The sequence below is a fragment of the Pantherophis guttatus genome, chromosome 10, assembly GCF_059756535.1.
Source record: "Pantherophis guttatus breed Tessera chromosome 10, ASM5975653v1, whole genome shotgun sequence".
NCBI lineage: Eukaryota > Metazoa > Chordata > Lepidosauria > Squamata > Colubridae > Pantherophis > Pantherophis guttatus.
The window spans coordinates 5,935,224-5,952,941 of record NC_142072.1 but is presented as its reverse complement, the minus strand read 5'-3'; the positions used below and the strand labels follow the sequence as shown (position 1 = coordinate 5,952,941).

The 17,718-nt window shown below is 44.1% G+C and overlaps 1 protein-coding gene and 1 long non-coding RNA gene across 2 annotated transcripts; one reads left to right on the top strand and one right to left on the bottom strand.

Moving 5' to 3' along the window:
* Positions 1–8,068: 8,068 nt before the first annotated feature.
* LOC148112357 (phospholipase A2 inhibitor and Ly6/PLAUR domain-containing protein-like) lies at positions 8,069–14,108 on the top strand. The gene is made up of 5 exons (XM_087876451.1): positions 8,069–8,178; positions 9,734–9,859; positions 10,404–10,556; positions 12,830–12,976; positions 13,683–14,108. The coding sequence occupies exons 1-5, from the start codon at positions 8,121–8,123 to the stop codon at positions 13,847–13,849; spliced, it is 651 nt and encodes a 216-aa protein (XP_087732577.1). The 5' UTR covers positions 8,069–8,120; the 3' UTR covers positions 13,850–14,108.
* On the bottom strand, positions 10,464–12,818 carry LOC148112358 (uncharacterized). Its single transcript, XR_015729477.1, has 2 exons — positions 11,396–12,818; positions 10,464–10,796 (listed from the first exon to the last, which is right to left on the bottom strand). It is a non-coding gene; the product is annotated as an uncharacterized LOC148112358 (long non-coding RNA).
* Positions 14,109–17,718: the final 3,610 nt, after the last annotated feature.

Here is a 17,718-nt window from a genome sequence, read left to right as displayed (position 1 = left end):
GTGGTGTTGAAAGCATTTGTGTCTGTGTATTTTCTTAAGGAGTGTTTGGACACCCAGTTGAAGATAGCTTTGATAAAGTGGTCATTCCCTCCTCTATGTCACCCATTCTTGATTCGGTTCAGATTGACAGAGTTGGAAGGGACCTTATAGGTCAGTGATGGCTAACTTTTTTGCCATCACGTGCCAAAAATGGGGGGAGCACGGGGGGGTCACGCACGTGCCTGCCCACACCCATAATTCTATCCACCCCACAAAATGGAGGGAGCGGGGGGGTCGTGCATGTGCGTGCTCACACCCATAATTCTATACGCACCCACCCCCCCACCGTATCCTTCCTGCTTTTGGCACTCGATGGCACAAGGGGCCTGGTAGGCCTGCTTTTTTGCCCTCCCCAGGCTCCAGAGACTTTCTAGCAGCCTGGGGAGGGTGAAAACAACCTTCCCCAACCCCCACCCCCCAGAGGCCCTCCGGAGGTCGGAAATGGCCCATTTGCCAACTTCCAATGGGCCCAGAAGGCCGGAAAATCAGATGGCCAGTGCACGCATGCGTGCCAGAGCTCAAGCAGAAGATCCTACACCATTTCTGACAAATGACAGTCCAATCTTTTCTTGAAAGCCTCAAGTGATGAGCCTCCCACAACTTCCAAAGGCAACGTCTGTTCCACTGGTTGATTGTTCTCACTGTCAGAAAGTTCCTCCTCATTTCTAGCTTGAACCTCTCCTTGGTTAGTTTCCATCTATTATTCCTTGACTGGCCTTCAGGTGCTTTGGAAAATAGCTTGACCCCCTCCTCTCTGTGGCAGCTATGCCCTTAGCCACTTTTCTTTTGGGATACTTCCTATCCTTCTCTCTTGTCACATTGTAAGAGAGCTGTCATGTAGTAAGTGGGAGAGGGATCTTAGTGTCCTAGTGGGACGATCACTTAAATATGAGCCAGCAGAGTGGTGCAGCTGCCACAAAAAGCCAATGCAGTCCAAGGCTGCAATAACAGAGGGATAGAATCAAGATCACATGAAGTGGTAGTACTGCTTTATAATGCCTTGTTAAGATCACACATAGAATAGTCAGGGCATCCAGTTTCGGTTGCTGCGATAGAAAAACGAGACTCTAGAAAGAGTGCAGAGAAGAGCAGCAAAGACGATTAGGGGACTAGAGGCTAAAACATATTGTTGCAAGAATTGGGTATGTCTAGTCTAGTGAAAAGAAAGACGAAGGGGAGACATGAGAGCAGCGTTCCAATATCTCAGGGGCTGCCCCAAAGAAGAGGGAGTCAAGCTATTCTCCAAAGCACCTGAGGGCAGGACAAGAAGCAACGGGTGGAAACTAATCAAGGAGAGAAGCAACCTAGAACTAAGGAGAAACTTCCCGATAGTGAGAACAATTAACCTGTGGTATGACCTGCCTCCAAAAGTTGTGGGTGATCCAACACTAGAGGTTTTTAAGAAGAAATTGGACAGTTGTTTGGAACGGTATAAGGTTGGACTAGAAGACATCCAGTAAGCCTTCCAACTCTGTTATTCTGTTATTCTGAGTTTAGGAAGATATCTGGGAGCACATCATAAATGTTGGGCAGGTTTCTGAGTCTAGTGGCCTGCAAGTTGAGGTCGAGTATCCCAGATGTCACGGAGTTGCATCCTTTTTGGCATTTCTTCTTTCAGCACCATCTAGGTTTGCCTCCAAGGGCTTTTTTCTAGTTGGGAATTCTCTAAAACAGCAACATGATCTGTTCCGATTAATTATCAAACCCATGAATCATAACTTTAGTTTTTCTGCTTAATGAAAAAACAGATATTTAAGCAATTATAATATATGAATATAGATATAGACATTGATATTGTCTTTCCTCTGATGAAAGAAGACAATTTGGCCTTTTCAGCAAGTTCCATCATCTTCAGCAATCGTTCCTCCATTGTAGGCAGTGATGAATCCTTCCATATTTGTGCATACAATAATCTTCCCTGCAGTTCAAAATACTAAAAATATTCAAAATATTCAAAAACAAAGCTCCATGGCTTCAGCAATTGCTGGTGCCCATGTGTCTCTCAATTGCTGGTTTGAGTCTCTTTGTCTGCGTCTCTGTCTCTCTCTCTTTTCTCTTTGTTCAGTCAAAAGGGATTTTAATTTATCTAATTAATGCATATCTTAAATAAGAATAGAAAGGAATATTGGTGTTAAGGATGTCATGCAAGTAAAAGCATCCCAATAATATAGATACTGTTTCGTTTAATGAGCTTTTTACATAGTGGTTTGAAAAGGCTTGGTTAAGATTGGAGTAGATTAATTGGTTTAAATAATTAAGCTTCCAACGATTGAGATAAGGCTGCAATCATCATACTGAAGAATAAAAATATATATTGACATGTAGGGTTTTTTTTTCTGATAATGTATGATTCCCATCTAAGGGGCACTCTTGTGTGCATGTGTGACAGTGTAATGGAATGCTTCTTGTAAGACAATGCCTGCCATCTTTCATTGTTTCTTCCATTTAAAAAAAATCAACTCAAAATAAATGTGTCTGGCAAGTTTTTTTTTTCCAAAAACAAATTAGCAAACTGTGTTCAGAAGTAAATATTGCTAAATCAAAGGGATCTATTTTCATATAAATGGGTATATGATGCAGACAAGAATGAAGCATAGGGCTGGAAGCAGGGGTGAAATCCAGCAGATTCTGACAGGTTCTGGAGAACTGGTAGTGGAAATTTTGAGTAGTTCGGCGAACCGGCAAATACCACCTCTGGCTGGTCCCAGAGTGGGGTGGGAATGGAGATTTTGCAGAATCCTTCCCCTGCCCACCCACCAAGCCATGCATACCGTGCCACACCACGCCCACCAAGCCACGCACACAGAACTGGTAGTAAAAAAATTTGAATTTCAACTCTGTCTGGAAGGGACTTTGGAGGGCCTTTGCCCATTCGCCACCACCCATTCGCTGCGGCCCATTTGTTGTGGCCTGTTCGCTGCGGCCATGGTCCGTTCAGCGTGGCCCTTTTGACACGGCGTGTTCACCGCCGTCTGTTCGCTGCCACCGTTTGGTGTGGCCCATTCACTGCCGCCGATCCCCACTGCCTGGAAACAGCCAAAAATGCAACATAACAAAACTCCCTCCCTCCCTCCCTCCCTCCCTCCCTATAGATAGATAGATAGATAGATAGATAGATAGAGATACAGAGAGATAGAGATAGAGATAGAGATAGAGATAGAGATAGAGATAGAGACAGAGATAGAGATAGAGATAGAGATAGAGATAGAGAGATAGAGAGATAGAGAGATAGAGAGATAGAGAGATAGAGAGATAGAGAGATAGAGAGAGTGTTGTGGCCCGTCAGTGGCCTGTGCAGCTGATAGCTGATTCCGACAGCGAGGAGGCTGGTGTGGTGCTGCGCCAGCAGTCTGTGCAGCTGGCACTCGAGTCAGACAATGTGGAGGCTGGAGAAGATGTGGTGCCAGAGGCGGCGATTCAGCCAGGGCCTTCAGAACCTCCAGAAGCTCCTTTAAGTGAAGAGGAAGAAGAGGAGGAGCCTCTTCTCGATGCACAGGCGTGCAGAGCTGCCAAAAGGCAGGAGTGGCTCCTCAGGAGGAGGTTTCCTCGAGAGTAAGGTTTGAGGCTAATTGGCCACTCCGTTAGCCTATTTAAGGAAGGACGACAACTGAGGCAATTTGCAGGGAACAACTTTGTTCACTCTCCTTCGCGTCCTGATCTTAGTTCTCTTATCAGGTTCCTGTAAATTGCTTCTGGGCTTTCTGCCAACCATAGTAAGATTACGATTATTTATTCTTTGGATTCTTGTAGGCTGTTAAGAAAGTTAATTAACAGCCTTTGTTTGAAAAAGACTGATTTAATTTAGTAAACTAAGGTTTGTATAGATTTTGTGTGTGCTGCGTTCTTTGAGGTCCATAGCTGGGGCAGAACAGAGATAGAGATAGAGATAGAGATAGAGATAGAGATAGAGATAGAGATAGAGATAGAGATAGAGATAGAGATAGAGATAGAGATAGAGATAGAGATAGAGATAGAGATAAAACAGGTCTGATTGGCCTAAAGCTCATTTTTTAAAAAGTGGAAACAGCCACAACATTAAAAACGTCTTCAAATTGAATAAACCAACTCTGACAAAAACGAGAGACCAAGATAAGAAGGATTTGCTTCTCAGTGGCTTAGTGGGTAGGAGAGATCAGGCAAACTAATCAGAGATTAGTTTCCATCCATTGCTTCTTGTCCTGCCTTCAGGTGCTTTGGAGAATAGCTTGACTCCCTCTTCTTTATGGCAGTCTCCTGCCATTCTTTCTGGTCATATTACAAGAGAGTTGTAATGTAGTAACTTTGAGAGGGATCTTAGTGTCCTAGTGGACAATCACTTAAATATGAGCCAGCAGTGTGTTGCAGCTGCCAAAAACTTTTCTTTTGGAATACCTCCTACCTACCATTCTCTTTTGTCACTGTTAAATGCGTTCAAGGATCAAGCCCAATAACTCCATCACACGAGTATTCATTTAGTTAAAGGTCTTTATTCATAACATGTCTCCTCCTTACAGATGTTGGACTGGAACTGGCTCTGGACCGCATGGCTGGACCTTAAGTACCTGTGGGGCGGAGCTAAGGGAAGGAGGGGTCAATGGGTAAGGGTGGACCCTGGGAATTAATCTCATCAGCTCCCTGCCCCCTGGCATGGGCATGAGGTCAGGTATTTATATGTGACCGTCACATCTTTCTCCCCAAAGGTAATGGGTCTAAGAAGATATCTAGGAGTTCTTCATAAATGTTGGGAAGAGCTTCTATGTCTAATGCCATGGGAGTTTGGATTAGGTGTGCCGGATGCCAAGAAGTATGGCGAATCTATGGCCAGTATGGCTAGGGTATGGCTAGTCTAGCGAAAAGAAGGACTAAGGGTGACATGATAGCAGTATTTCAATATTTGGGGGCTTCCAGAAAGAACAAGGGGTCAACTTATTTTCCAGAGTACCTGAAGGCAGGACAAGAAACAATGGGTGGAAATCAATCACGGAGAGAAGCAACCTGGAATTAAGGAGAAACTTCCTGACACTGAGGACAATGAACCAATGGAACAACCTCCAAGATCCCTTCCAGGTGAAGTGGTGTTACATGGCCCATTCTTGGGCTACCAAGAACTGCCTGCATCAATGCTCTCTGCACTATCTGTGTGCTAATGCGAATATTGAGTTTTTTTCTCCCTAGAGATTCATGACCAAGTAAGGAGAGTGACAACAATAAGGAGGGCTCTTTGTATATTGCTAGGCATGAGAAGACATGTGCTCAACTTTGGAAAAATCAAAATATCCCATCAGAGGAAGCTATTATAAAAAAGATTTTAGAATGTGCGGAAGCAGATAAATTGACCAAAAAATTACAAGATAGATATCAAAAACAAGTATGTTTATCTTGGGAAAAATTCTACAGATGGTAGAGAAAAGGAAAACATAACCCAAATTAGAAGAGGAACTATATGTACTGAGAAACTTATATTATACAAGTAAAGTGCGGTCGGATAGACCTAATTGTTTTATAAAAATATGTAAGATGTTCTGTCTTCTCCGGATTATAATATAGATATACAGTACCGCGTACTAGGTTATCAACGTACTGTTTATCAAGGTATGCTAGCTTTGTTGGTTCTTGTTGTGTTGTTTTGTATGTTTTGTTTGTTATTTATATAATATGTCGTTCTCTTTTTGTTTTTAATGGTAAAATGTAAATAAAGATTATTTTAAAAAAAAAGAAGAAGAAGAAGACATGTCCATACAAACCCAAGGCAGGGACAAGATAACAAGACCCAAGCAAGTCTGACTCTTTATTTATTTACACTTAATTGACAGAATCTTACCAAACTAAAGTTGTAAATTTCTTACCTACATCTTGACAGATTCTAGGGTGTGACTACCATGAACCTGCTCCTCATCCAGCTTGGCATTGCACGGTCTCTTAAACTGGACTTCTTTGTGGGAAAACTTTGTGTTGCCAAAAGCCTCTCCCACTGCTACTACAGGTGCACATTTCATCACCTTTTTGTGTAGTATTTGTTAAAATGTCTTCTTGTAATTTGTATGGGAAAGGGAGACTGGTTGGAGAGATTCTACCAAGGGATTGGTCAGATAAGACACAGCATAGTCTGCAAATAGATAGTGGATGAGACAAGAAAGTCAGAGGAGACAATCCCAAGCAGTGGTGGGATTCAAATAATTTAACAACCGGTTCTCTGCCCTAATGATTTCTTCCAATAACCAGTTCACCAAACTGCTCAAAAAGTTAACAACCGGTTCCCCCGAAGTGGTGCGAACTGGCTGAATCCCACCACTGATCCCAAGGCTCTTGCGGTTTTAAAACGGATGGGAAGAATTGTATTTTCAGACCTGCCAGATTCTGGTAATGTAGCTTTACCAGAGGTGGGTTTCAGCAGATTCTGACCAGTTCTGGAGAACCGGTAGCGGAAATTTTGAGTAGTTCAGAGAACCGGTAGCGAGTAGTTCGGAGAACCAGCAAATACCACCTCTGACTGGCCCCACCCCCATCTATGCTCTGCCTCCCGAGTCCCAGCTGATCAGGAGGAAATGGGGATTTTGCAGTATCCTTCCCCTGGAGTTGGGAGGGAATGGAGATTTTGCAGTATCCTTCCCCTGGAGTGGGGAGGGAATGGAGATTTTATAGTATCCTTTCCCTGCCACACCCATCAAGCCATGCCACACCCAGCAAGCCACACCTACAAAACCGGTAGTAAAAAAATTTGAAACTCACCACTGAGCTTTACAATAAGGTAGAATTAGTTCATCTAATTGTGTTCCTATCTGATCTACCACAAAAGCCTGACACAATTTCCCCCAAAACATTCACAATTCAGAAGTCTTGTTTCCTCCCATATCTGCTAATTTGCCATATGAGTGCCGGTCTTTGCACATTCAGTCTTCATCTACTTGTTGTTGTTGTTGTTATTTTTGTTGTTCAGTCACTAAGTCGTGTCTGACTCTTCATGACCCCATGGAGCACAGCCACGCCAGGCCTGCCCATCCTCCACAGTCTCCAAGAGTCTGCCCAAACTCATTCTCACTACATTGATAACAATATCTAACCATCTCATCCTCTGCCACCTCCTTCTTTTGCCTTCAGTCTTTCCCAACATCAGGGTCTTTTCTAATGTGTCCTCTCTTCTCATTTGGTGGCTTCAGCTTCAGCTTCAGTATCTGTCCTTCCAAGGATAGGGTTGATTTCCTTTAGGAATACATCTATTACTGACCCACACAAATCCTCATTAAACCATTGCAAAAACACCATGCAAATTTAATCTCCATCCCTGATAAAGTCCAACATCCCACAGAAATCTCCTTCTTTCTCTTCCAATAAAAGGAGCTGTGTTGGCCAAGCCCTCCATTGAATAGTCGAGTAGTGGTTGTGGTACTTTGCTGTTTCTCAATGAATAAAAACAAAATGCTATCCTTCATCATCACCACTGACCCATGTTAGACATGATGGCACATACTGTAGCAAGCTTCCTCTTGCTCTCCTTTCCGAAATATAAAAATAAAAATAAAAGAGAAGGCAGATATTTCCTCTTCAGTGCAGTGGTGAGAAATCCAAATTTTTTTACTACCGGCTTGGTGGGTGCGATGTGGCTTGGTGGGCATGGCAGGGGAAGGATACCGCAAAATCTCCATTCCCACACCAGTCTGGGACCAGCCAGAGGTGGTATTTGCCAGTTCTCCGAACTACTCAAAATTTCCACTACCGGTTCTCCGAACTGTTCAAATTTTCTGCGACTGGTTTGCCAGAACCTGTCAGAACCTGCTGGATTTCACCCCTCCTTCAATCCCCTACTTATGATTGGAATCAATTCTTGCTTAACTTAAAGAACCCACCGAGTTACTGCATGATCCCAACAAACCTCAATCAACTTGTTTGTTCTCCATTGACGTTGCCTCTTTCACCATTTCACTGGGCAAGTTCTTATTACTCTACTTTGTGTGGGATTTGGTGATCACTCATGTCTTCCATTCCACCCACCGGAGGGAATTGCTCCAAAACATCCTACAGGGGAGCCACGCTCCAATAACTATAAAATTCAGTGCATTCACTTGTTGGCTTCAGGACAACACTGGAGTCACTCTTCAGATACCATGGCTGCTGCTCTTGTTGTCTTCTTCTGCCTCATCTCCTCGGTATTATTGACAGGTGGTGAGTATTGCTATTCAACATTGAGATTCTAGAGAGTTGGTAAAGGGAGGTTTCTTACATGGATAAAGACACATGGATAGACAGACATCTTCATCTCTCTCTGTCAACTCACCAAGCATTCCTGACCTGCTTTCGAGTTGCCATAGGCAGGGGGATAGGGAATCGAGCCTCGCAGCTACAGCGAGGAACAAAGCACATTCCAGCCAGCAAATGTCAAGGCCATCTCCATGGAGACCCACAGTGGCCGGAGGGAGGGACTTCTACAACCCACAAAATTGCTTTGTTGGGGAATGTGACTGATGACACACCTTGGAGGGAGGGGAAAACAGGGTCAGAGCTAAGGCACGAATTAAGTGAGGTCAGAGTTGGCTTCACTTGGTCTGCGCTGGCAGCTCTGTGCATGCGCACATCGGGAACAGGCTCCAGCTCTTCTTCTGCCCCACTGATATCCAACTCCGAAGGCAGCTGACAATTCTCAGACGGCCCTGGCCCCATCTCTGCCTCTGATGCAGAGCATTCATCAGAGCCTTCCGCAGACCCCAGGACTGGCTTATGTTCCTCCCCAACCTCCTCACTGTCTGAGTCTGCCACCCGCTCTGCTGGCCGGCGGCGGGACACAGCACCAGCTCCTAATTCAATGTTTTCAACCAAAACATTAAATTGAATGTCATAGATTATAAACCTACCTAACCCTTCCTCATAGTCTTAGGATACTCTGTATTGGTTCTTAATATGCTGGCACCCATTCAGCATGTTTAGAAGCCCGATCTCAATCAATAATAAAAAGAAGGGTTTGGGAGAGAATCTCATCTGAAGAACTGAATGAAAGATCATGTTTCCTATTTAAAAGCTGAGCTAATTTCTGATATCCTTATTTTTCAATTTCTAACCTTCTAAGATTCAAACATTTGGTAGAAATGTTTTAGGAGACACACCTAGAAAAAAATGTTATGAACAGAACAGTACAGAACAGAATAGAATTCTTTATTGGCCAAGTGTGATTGGAACACAAGAAATTTGTCTTGGTGCATATGCTCTTATTGTACATAAAAGATATGATACGTTCATCACAAATCATAAGGTACAACACTTAATGATAGTCATAGGTTACAAATAAGCAATCAGGAAACAATATCAATATAAATCGTAAGGATACCAGCAACAAAGTTACAGTCATATAGTCATAAGTGGAAGGAGATGGGTGGTGGGAACGATGAGAAGATTAATAGTAGTGCAGACTTAGTGAATAGTTTGACAGTGTTGAGGGAATTATTTGTTTAGCAGAGTGATGGTGTTCAGGGAAAAACTGTTCTTGTGTCTACCGTGTTTCCTGAAAATAAGACCCTGTCTCATATATTTTTTTTGAACCCTGAAATAAGCACTTAGTCTTATTGCCATGCACTCAAAAACCCAATTGGGCTTATTATCAGGGGATGTCTTATTTTGGGGGAAACAGGGTAGTTAATTTGGAAATCAAAAAAGGGGTTTTAAATAACTGTTGCATAACTTGGTTGGCTCACTACATGTATAACCATTTTGCTTCTCTCCTCTGCAGTCACATCGCTAAAATGCCAGACCTGTTTGGCCACTGGAGGAGAATGTAGAAACGAGGACATGGCATTGACGGAGTGTGAACCAGACCAAACACATTGCCTTTCCTTGACTTTCTTTATTTCTCTGAGTGAGTGAAATGCCTTTTCAGTTTAGCTGACAAGTCCATATTACCATCACTCAGTATCTCAAGCATCAAGGAATAGGTCAGTTTCCTTGAAGGTGGATTTCACCATTGACTTCAATGTATTTTGCCAATTTCAGTGGGTTATATTTACTAGAAATGTTCTGTTGGCAAAAAATATTGTTTTCTGTTGCTCTGTCGTACATGGAAAACACAGGGAGAAAAGTGGTAAGAGAACGAAAGGGATGCAGTGTTCATTTAACTGTGCAGAATAGTTTCTAGAAGTTCACCTGTCAAAATTAACTCTTCCTCCTTCCCTGAAATAAATGGAGGAAACCATCTCCAATGGGGTAATTTTGTGCCTTGAAATGCCTGCTTCTGTGCACTTTCTTCTATTAAGGAAAACCATATCATCTTCTCGACCAGTCAACATCTATTAATACAAGGGAATTTGAATAAAATATTTAATCGAGCAGGGTGCTTTTTAAACATTGCCTTTCTTTTCTTTTTTTTTTCTTCTAAATCCCAGCATTTCCTCTCTCTTTCACAGCCACTCCTTCACTCAGATACACGGCTAAGTCTTGTGCAAGGGCTGAGGAATGTATTGATGGCTATTACAGTCTCACCTCCGCACAGGGAAAATATTCTCAATCGAACACTTTCTGTTGCCAGTCAGACGGTTGCAATAACCTGCCTCTTCTGTGTAAGTAACTCAACTCAATGTTTCTTTGTATAGCCTTAAATTTGGCAGTACTCTGGGTGGGGAGTGAGAAAGCCGGGGGAGCAAATTTGACCCAGTTTAAGGAGAAAGCAAGGAGATGCTCAGTGGCTCAGTGGCTAAGACGCTGAGCTTGTTGATCGAAAGGTTGGCAGTTCAGCGGTTCAAATCCCTAGTGCTGCGTAATGGGGGGAGCTCCCGTGACTTGTCCCAGCTTCTTCCAACCTAGCAGTTTGAAAGCACATAAAAAAAAATGCAAGTAGAAAAATAGGGACCACCTTTGGTGAGAAGGGAACAGTGCTCCGTGCGCCTTTGGTGTTTAGTCATGCCAGCCATATGACCACAGAGACGTCTTTGGACTGCGCTGGCTCTTCGGCTTTCAAACAGAGATGAGCACTGCCCCCTAGAGTCAGGAACGACTAGCACAGATGTGTGAGGGGAATCTTTACCTTTTAAGGAGAAAGCAACAGCACCAACATACATGCCTCCAAAGAGATGTAAAGTCTCAATGGAGCAGCAAGCTTCAGGGAGTGAGAGGGTGAGGAATAACAGAATAACAGAGTTGGGAGGGACCTTGGAGGTCTTCTAGGCCAATCCCCTGCTCAAGCAGGAAACTCAATACCCGTGATGGCGAACCTATGGTACGTGTGCCACAGGTGGCAAGCATAGCCATATCAGTGGACACGCAGCTCAGCTCTGGCACGCATACCTGCGCCACCCAGCTGATTTTGGGGCCTTCAGGGCACACCAGAAGTAAGGAAACACGCTGTTTCCTGCCTCCGGAAGACCTGGGGGGGTGGGGAAGACCAGTTTTTCTTTCTCACCTGGCTCCAGATCCTCTCGATGCATCTGGGGAGGGCGAAAACAGCCTTCCCCTCTCCTTCAGAGGCCTTCCCGAGTCCTGAAACAGCCCATTTCCCAACTTCCTGTGGGACAGGAAGTGACTTTTTTGCTGTTCTCCAGCCTCCAGAGACTCCTAGTGAAGCCCTGGAGGCTGGGAACAATAGCAGGGGGGAGGGGGTTGCAGGCGCATGCGCAGGGCTGAGCACATAGAATTATGGGTATGGCCATGTGTGCGTGAACCTTCCCCACCACCCTCCTGGCACACAATGGCAAAAAGGTTAGCCATCACTGCCCTATACCATTTCAGACAAATGGTTATCTAATCTCTTCTTTAAAAATGATGACTTAATGAAAGTTCATTTTTTGAGTGAGCCATTGTTGGGTCAACCACAGGTAGCCCTCAATTTACGGCCACAATTGAGCCCCAAATTTACATTGCTAAGTGAGAATTTTGTTACATGATCTTTGCCCCATTTTACGACTTCTCTTGCTACATTTGCTAAGTGAATCACTGCAGTTGTTGAATTAGTAACACGGCTGTTAAGTGAATCTGGCCTTCCCCATTCACTTTGCTTGTCAAAAGGTCACAAAAGGGGACCACACGACCCCAGGACACAGCAACTGTCATAAAAGTGAGTCAGTTGCCAAGCATCTGAATGAAAATCATGCGACCATGAGGATGCCGCCGTGGTCATAAGGGGTGAAAAATGGTCATAGGTCACTTTTTTCAGGGCCGTTATAACTTTGAACGGTCACTAAATGAACCGTGGAAGTCAAGGACTACCTGTATAAGATAAAAATAGCAGCTATGTGTCAGTGGAGAACATGACAGTCAAGCAACCCAGGTTAAAATGTCTGCCTAGAGTTGCAGTCAACCATTAGAGGAGAAAGAAGAGCTTCAAACAGTGGTGAGTTGTTACTGGTTCGCCCCGGTTTGGGGGAACTGTTAGCGGTGGCAGCAGGAGACTCCGCCCACCCACCCAGATGCTTCTGCACATGTGCAGAAGCATCATGCGTGTGTGTGAGCGCATGCGCACCCACAACCGGTAGTGACGATTTTTGAAACCCACCCCTGGCTTCAATTACTGAAGTTGCCAATCAGAGCTAGGATTGTCCTAAGGGGAAGTGAGCCCTACAGACTATTCTCTCAAAAGGGCTCATAAGGGGTCAAGAGGAGGGGGGGGGAAACATCTTTTCTGAAGGGGAGCTTCAGAACATGCGTCAGGGTGGATTTGTGATGGAGCAGATGGAATGAGGTGCCATCCTCATTCCTAGTCCAGCTCTACCTTCAGACTCTTGGATCACAAAACCTGTCCTGGCTGGGAATCCTGGAAGCCAGAATGCGAAAGGACTTGGGATTTAATATGGGACGGTGGCCATGAAAAAGTTTGCTAACCTTGGGTTGATTCCTACAGTGCCATTCCGTGATGAACTCAAACCCAATGGATTGGTATGTTTTGGATCATACACAACACACAGAGATTCCCACCAGCCAACTCAGCCAATCCTCTGCCTTGGCCAAGAGACGCGTTGTGTCAACATGAATTTGACCATCAATACATGTGAGTGCAATCTTTTTGTTTTGTTTTTTCCCCCCTAAATCAGAGAAACGATAGAAAGAGAAGAAGAAAATCCAGGTAACCAAAAATAAATAATTAAAACCCGAAAAGTTTTTTTTTTAATTTGATTTTTATGCCACCCTTCTCCGGAGACTCAGGGCGGCTTACAATGCGTTAAGCAATAGCCTTCATACTTTTGTATATTTATACAAAGTCAGCTTTTGCCCCCACAAACTGGGTCCTCATTTTACCTACCTTAGAAAGGATGGAAGGCTGAGTCAACCTTGAGCCTGGTGAGATTTGAACTTGCAGTAACTGCAGGCAGTTGATGTTAATAACAGTGCTTTTAGTCTGCTGAGCTAAAGTTGGGGGAGGAGATTAAAAATTTGGGAGAGGGAGAGTAAACTGACTGCAGGATGGCTCAAAAACATCGAAAGAGCATCCATTGCCGAGCTGCTGAAGTTAAAGGTCTAATTACAGTGATGGGAATCAAAGAATTTAACACCCAGTTCTCTGCCCTAATGACCGGCTGGGTGGGCGTGGCCATGGTGGGCGTGGCCAGGGGGTGTGACAGGCAGCATGTACAAAGGATTTTCCCAAAGAGTGGCTACGCTCAGGAGTTTGTCAAGAGGAAAACTATCTTTGTTTTCTAATATCCTCGCAATAACGTCTCAAGAGATTCTTATTCTTCCTTTTTTTTCCTCCACAGTTGGAGGTATCCAAGAGGAGGGTTGGTTCCAAGGATGCGCAACCCCAAACGTATGTACCTATCCTGAAGGAGAGGTGCGAAGGGCCAATGACCTTGTAGTAGTCAGCCTCAGGAAGGAGTGTAACACTGTGCCATTATCACTTGACAACAGTTTTCTTTCCATGTAGTCAGATTATAGCCTTCTTCCTTTGTCTTTCAGGATGTATAAAAGTGAGAAGGAGGTTGGAGCTTCGGTAGTAAGAGTAACAGAGGTTTGGGGTTAAGCATTCTTGAGAGCTTGGTAGTAATTTAAAATATGGAGGAGCAGTCCTGAGAGGGTTGAAATGCTGTGTTTGGGGCTCCTAGCAGCTGAGGGGAAGGTGGTTTTTCTCTAAACATTCCATTTTCACTAAATCATAATGACAATAAATTGTGGTGTTGAAAGCATTTGTGTCTGTGTATTTTCTTAAGGAGTGTTTGGACACCCAGGAGAAGACAGCTTTGATAAAGTGGTCATTCCCTCCTCTATGTCACCCATTCTTGACTCGGTTCAGATTAACAGAGTTGGAAGGGACCTTATAGGTCAGTGATGGCTAACTTTTTTGCCATCACGTGCCAAAAATGGGGGGAGCACGGGGGGGTCACGCACGTGCGTGCCCACACCCATAATTCTATACACACAAACCCCCCCGGACCACCACCACCACCACCACCACCACCATCCTGCTTTTGGCACTCGATGGCACAGTGGGCCTGGTAGGCCTGTTTTTTTGCCCTCCCCAGGCTCCAGAGACTTTCTAGGAGCCTGGGGAGGGTGAAAACGACCTTCCCAACACCCTATCCCCCAGAGGCCCTCCGGAGGTCGGAAATGGCCCTTTTGCCAACTTCCGATGGGCCCAGAAGGCCTGAAAATCAGATGGCCAGTGCACGCATGCGTGCCAGAGCTGAGCTTGCGTGTCCACCGATATGGCTCCGCGTCCCATCTGTGGCACGCGTGCCATAGGTTCGCCATCATGGTTATAGGTCATCTAGTCCAACCCCCCACTCAAGCAGAAGACCCTACACCATTCCTGACAAATGGCAGTCCAATCTTTTCTTGAAAGCCTCAAGTGATGAGGCTCCCACAACTTCCAAAGGCAACTTCTGTTCCACTGGTTGATTGTTCTCACTGTCAGAAAGTTCCTCCTCATTTCTAGGTTGAATCTCTCCTTGGTCAGTTTCCATCCATTATTCCTTGACTGGCCTTCAGGTGCTTTGGAAAATAGCTTGACCCCCTCCTCTCTGTGGCAGCTATGCCCTTCGCCACTTTTCTTTTGGGATACTTCCTAGCGTTCTCTCTTGTCACATTGTAAGAGAGCTGTCATGTAGTAAGTGGGAGAGGGATCTTAGTGTCCTAGTGGGACGACCACTTAAATATGAGCCAGCAGAGTGCTGCAGCTGCCAAAAAAAGCCAATGCAGTCCAAGGCTGCAATAACAGAGGGATAGAATCAAGATCACATGAAGTGGTAGTACTGCTTTATAATGCCTTGTTAGGATCACACATAGAATAGTCAGTGCATCCAGTTTCAGTTGCTGCGATAGAAAAAAGACACCGAGACTCTAGAAAGAGTGCAGAGAAGAGCAACAAAGACGATTAGGGGACTAGAGGCTAAAACATATTGTTGCAAGAATTGGGTATGTCTAGTCTAGTGAAAAGAAAGACGAAGGGGAGACATGATAGCAGTGTTCCAATATCTCAGGGGCTGCCCCAAAGAAGAGGGAGTCAAGCTATTCTCCAAAGCACCTGAGGGCAGGACAAGAAGCAATGGGTGGAAACTAATCAAGGAGAGAAGCAACCTAGAACTCAGGAGAAACTTCCCGATAGGGAGAACAATTAATCTGTGGTATGACCTGCCTCCAAAAGTTGTGGGTGATCGAACACGAGGTTTTAAAGAAGAAAGTGGACAGTTGTTTTGAATGGTATAAGGTTGGACTAGAAGACATCCAGTAACCCTTCCAACTCTGTTATTCTGTTATTCTGAGTTTCGGAAGATATCTCGGAGCACATCATAAATGTTGGGCAGGTTTCTGAGTCTAGTGGCCTGCAAGTTCAGGTCGAGTATCCCAGATGTCACGGAGTTGCATCCTTCTTGGCATTTCTTCTCTTCCTCTTTCCGCACCATCTAGGTTTGCCTCCATGGGCTTTTTTCTAGTTGGGAATTCTCTAAAACAGCAACATGACCTGTTCCGTTTAATTATCAAACCCATGAATCATAACTATAGTTTTTCTGCTTAATGAAAAAACAGATATTTAAGCAATTATAATATATGAATATAGATATAGACATTGATATTGTCTTTCCTCTGATGAAAGAAGACAATTTGGCCTTTTCAGCAAATTCCATCATCTTCAGCAACTGTTCCTCCATTGTAGGCAGTGATGAATCCTTCCATCTTCGTGCATACAATAATCTTCCCTGCAGTTCAAAATACTAAAAATATTCAAAATATTCAAAAACAAAGCTCCATGACTTCAGCAATTGCTGGTGCCCATGTGTCTCTCAATTGCTGGTTTGAGTCTCTTTCTCTGCGTCTCTGTCTCTCTCTCTTTTCTCTTTGTTCAGTCAAAAGAGATTTTAATTTATCTAATTAATGCATATCTTAAATAAGAATAGAAAGGAATATTGGTGTTAAGGATGTCACGCAAGTAAAAGCATCCCAATGATATAGATACAGTTTCGTTTCATGAGCTTTTCACATAGTGGTTTGAAAAGTCTTGGTTAAGATTGGAGTAGATTAATTGGTTTAAATAATTAAGCTTCCAATGATTGAGGTAAGGCTGCAATCATCATACTGAAGAACAAAAATATATATTGACATGTAGGTTTTTTTTTCCTGATGATGTATGATTCCCATCTAAGGGGCACTCTTGTGTGCATGTGTGACAGTGTAATGGAATGCCTCTTATAAGACAATGCCGGCCATCTTTCATTGCTTATTCCATTTAAAAAAAAACCCAACTCAAAATAAATGTGTCTGGCAATTATTATTTTTTTCCAAAAACAAATTAGCAAACTGTGTTCAGAAGTAAATATTGCTAAATCAATGGGATCTATTTTCATATAAATGGGTATATGATGCAGACAAGAATGAAGCATAGGGCTGGAAGCAGGGGTGAAATCCAGCAGATTCTGACAGGTTCTGGAGAACTGGTAGTGGAAATTTTGAGTAGTTCAGCGAACCGGCAAATACCACCTCTGGCTGGTCCCAGAGTGGGGTGGGAAGGGAGGTTTTGTAGTATCCTTCCCTGGAGTGGGGTGGAAATGGAGATTTTGCAGTATCCTTCCCCTGCCCACCCACCAAGCCACGCATACCATGCCACACCACGCCCACCAAGCCACGCACACAGAACAGGTAGTAAAAAAATTTGAATTTCACCACTGTCTGGAAGGGACTTTGGAGGGCCTTTGCCCATTCGCCACCACCCATTCGCTGCGGCCCATTTGTTGTGGCCTGTTCGCTGCGGCCATGGTCCGTTCAGCACAGCCCATTCGACACGGCATGTTCACCGCCGTCTGTTCGCTGCCACCGTTCAGTGTGGCCCATTCACCGCTGCCGATCCCCGCTGCCTGGAAACAGCCAAAAATCCAACATGTGGAGGCTAGAAATGCGATGCGTGGAGGCCGAAAATAGCGGAAGGGTGGGGGCTGGTGGGTAGGCGGGGCTTCGTCAACATTTGGTGTATAAGATGCACCGCAATTTTCACCCACTTTTAGGGGGAGAAAAAGTGCGTCTTATAGTAAAAGTACAGTAACTTTTACAACACATATACCTTTCAAGGTCAAACTCATCTTTATTACTGCCTAAGCCCAACCACATTAACTCGTACAAACAAAACTTACCATTAATTAATGCCATCCTATTCAACAAATATTAACATGCAGTAAACAATATTACAAATTAGGTCATTAAATTTTGCCATCCTAACCCACTCATTCTTATCTAACAAAACTCCCTCCCTCCCTCCCTCCCTCTAGATAGATAGATAGATAGATAGATAGATAGATAGATAGATAT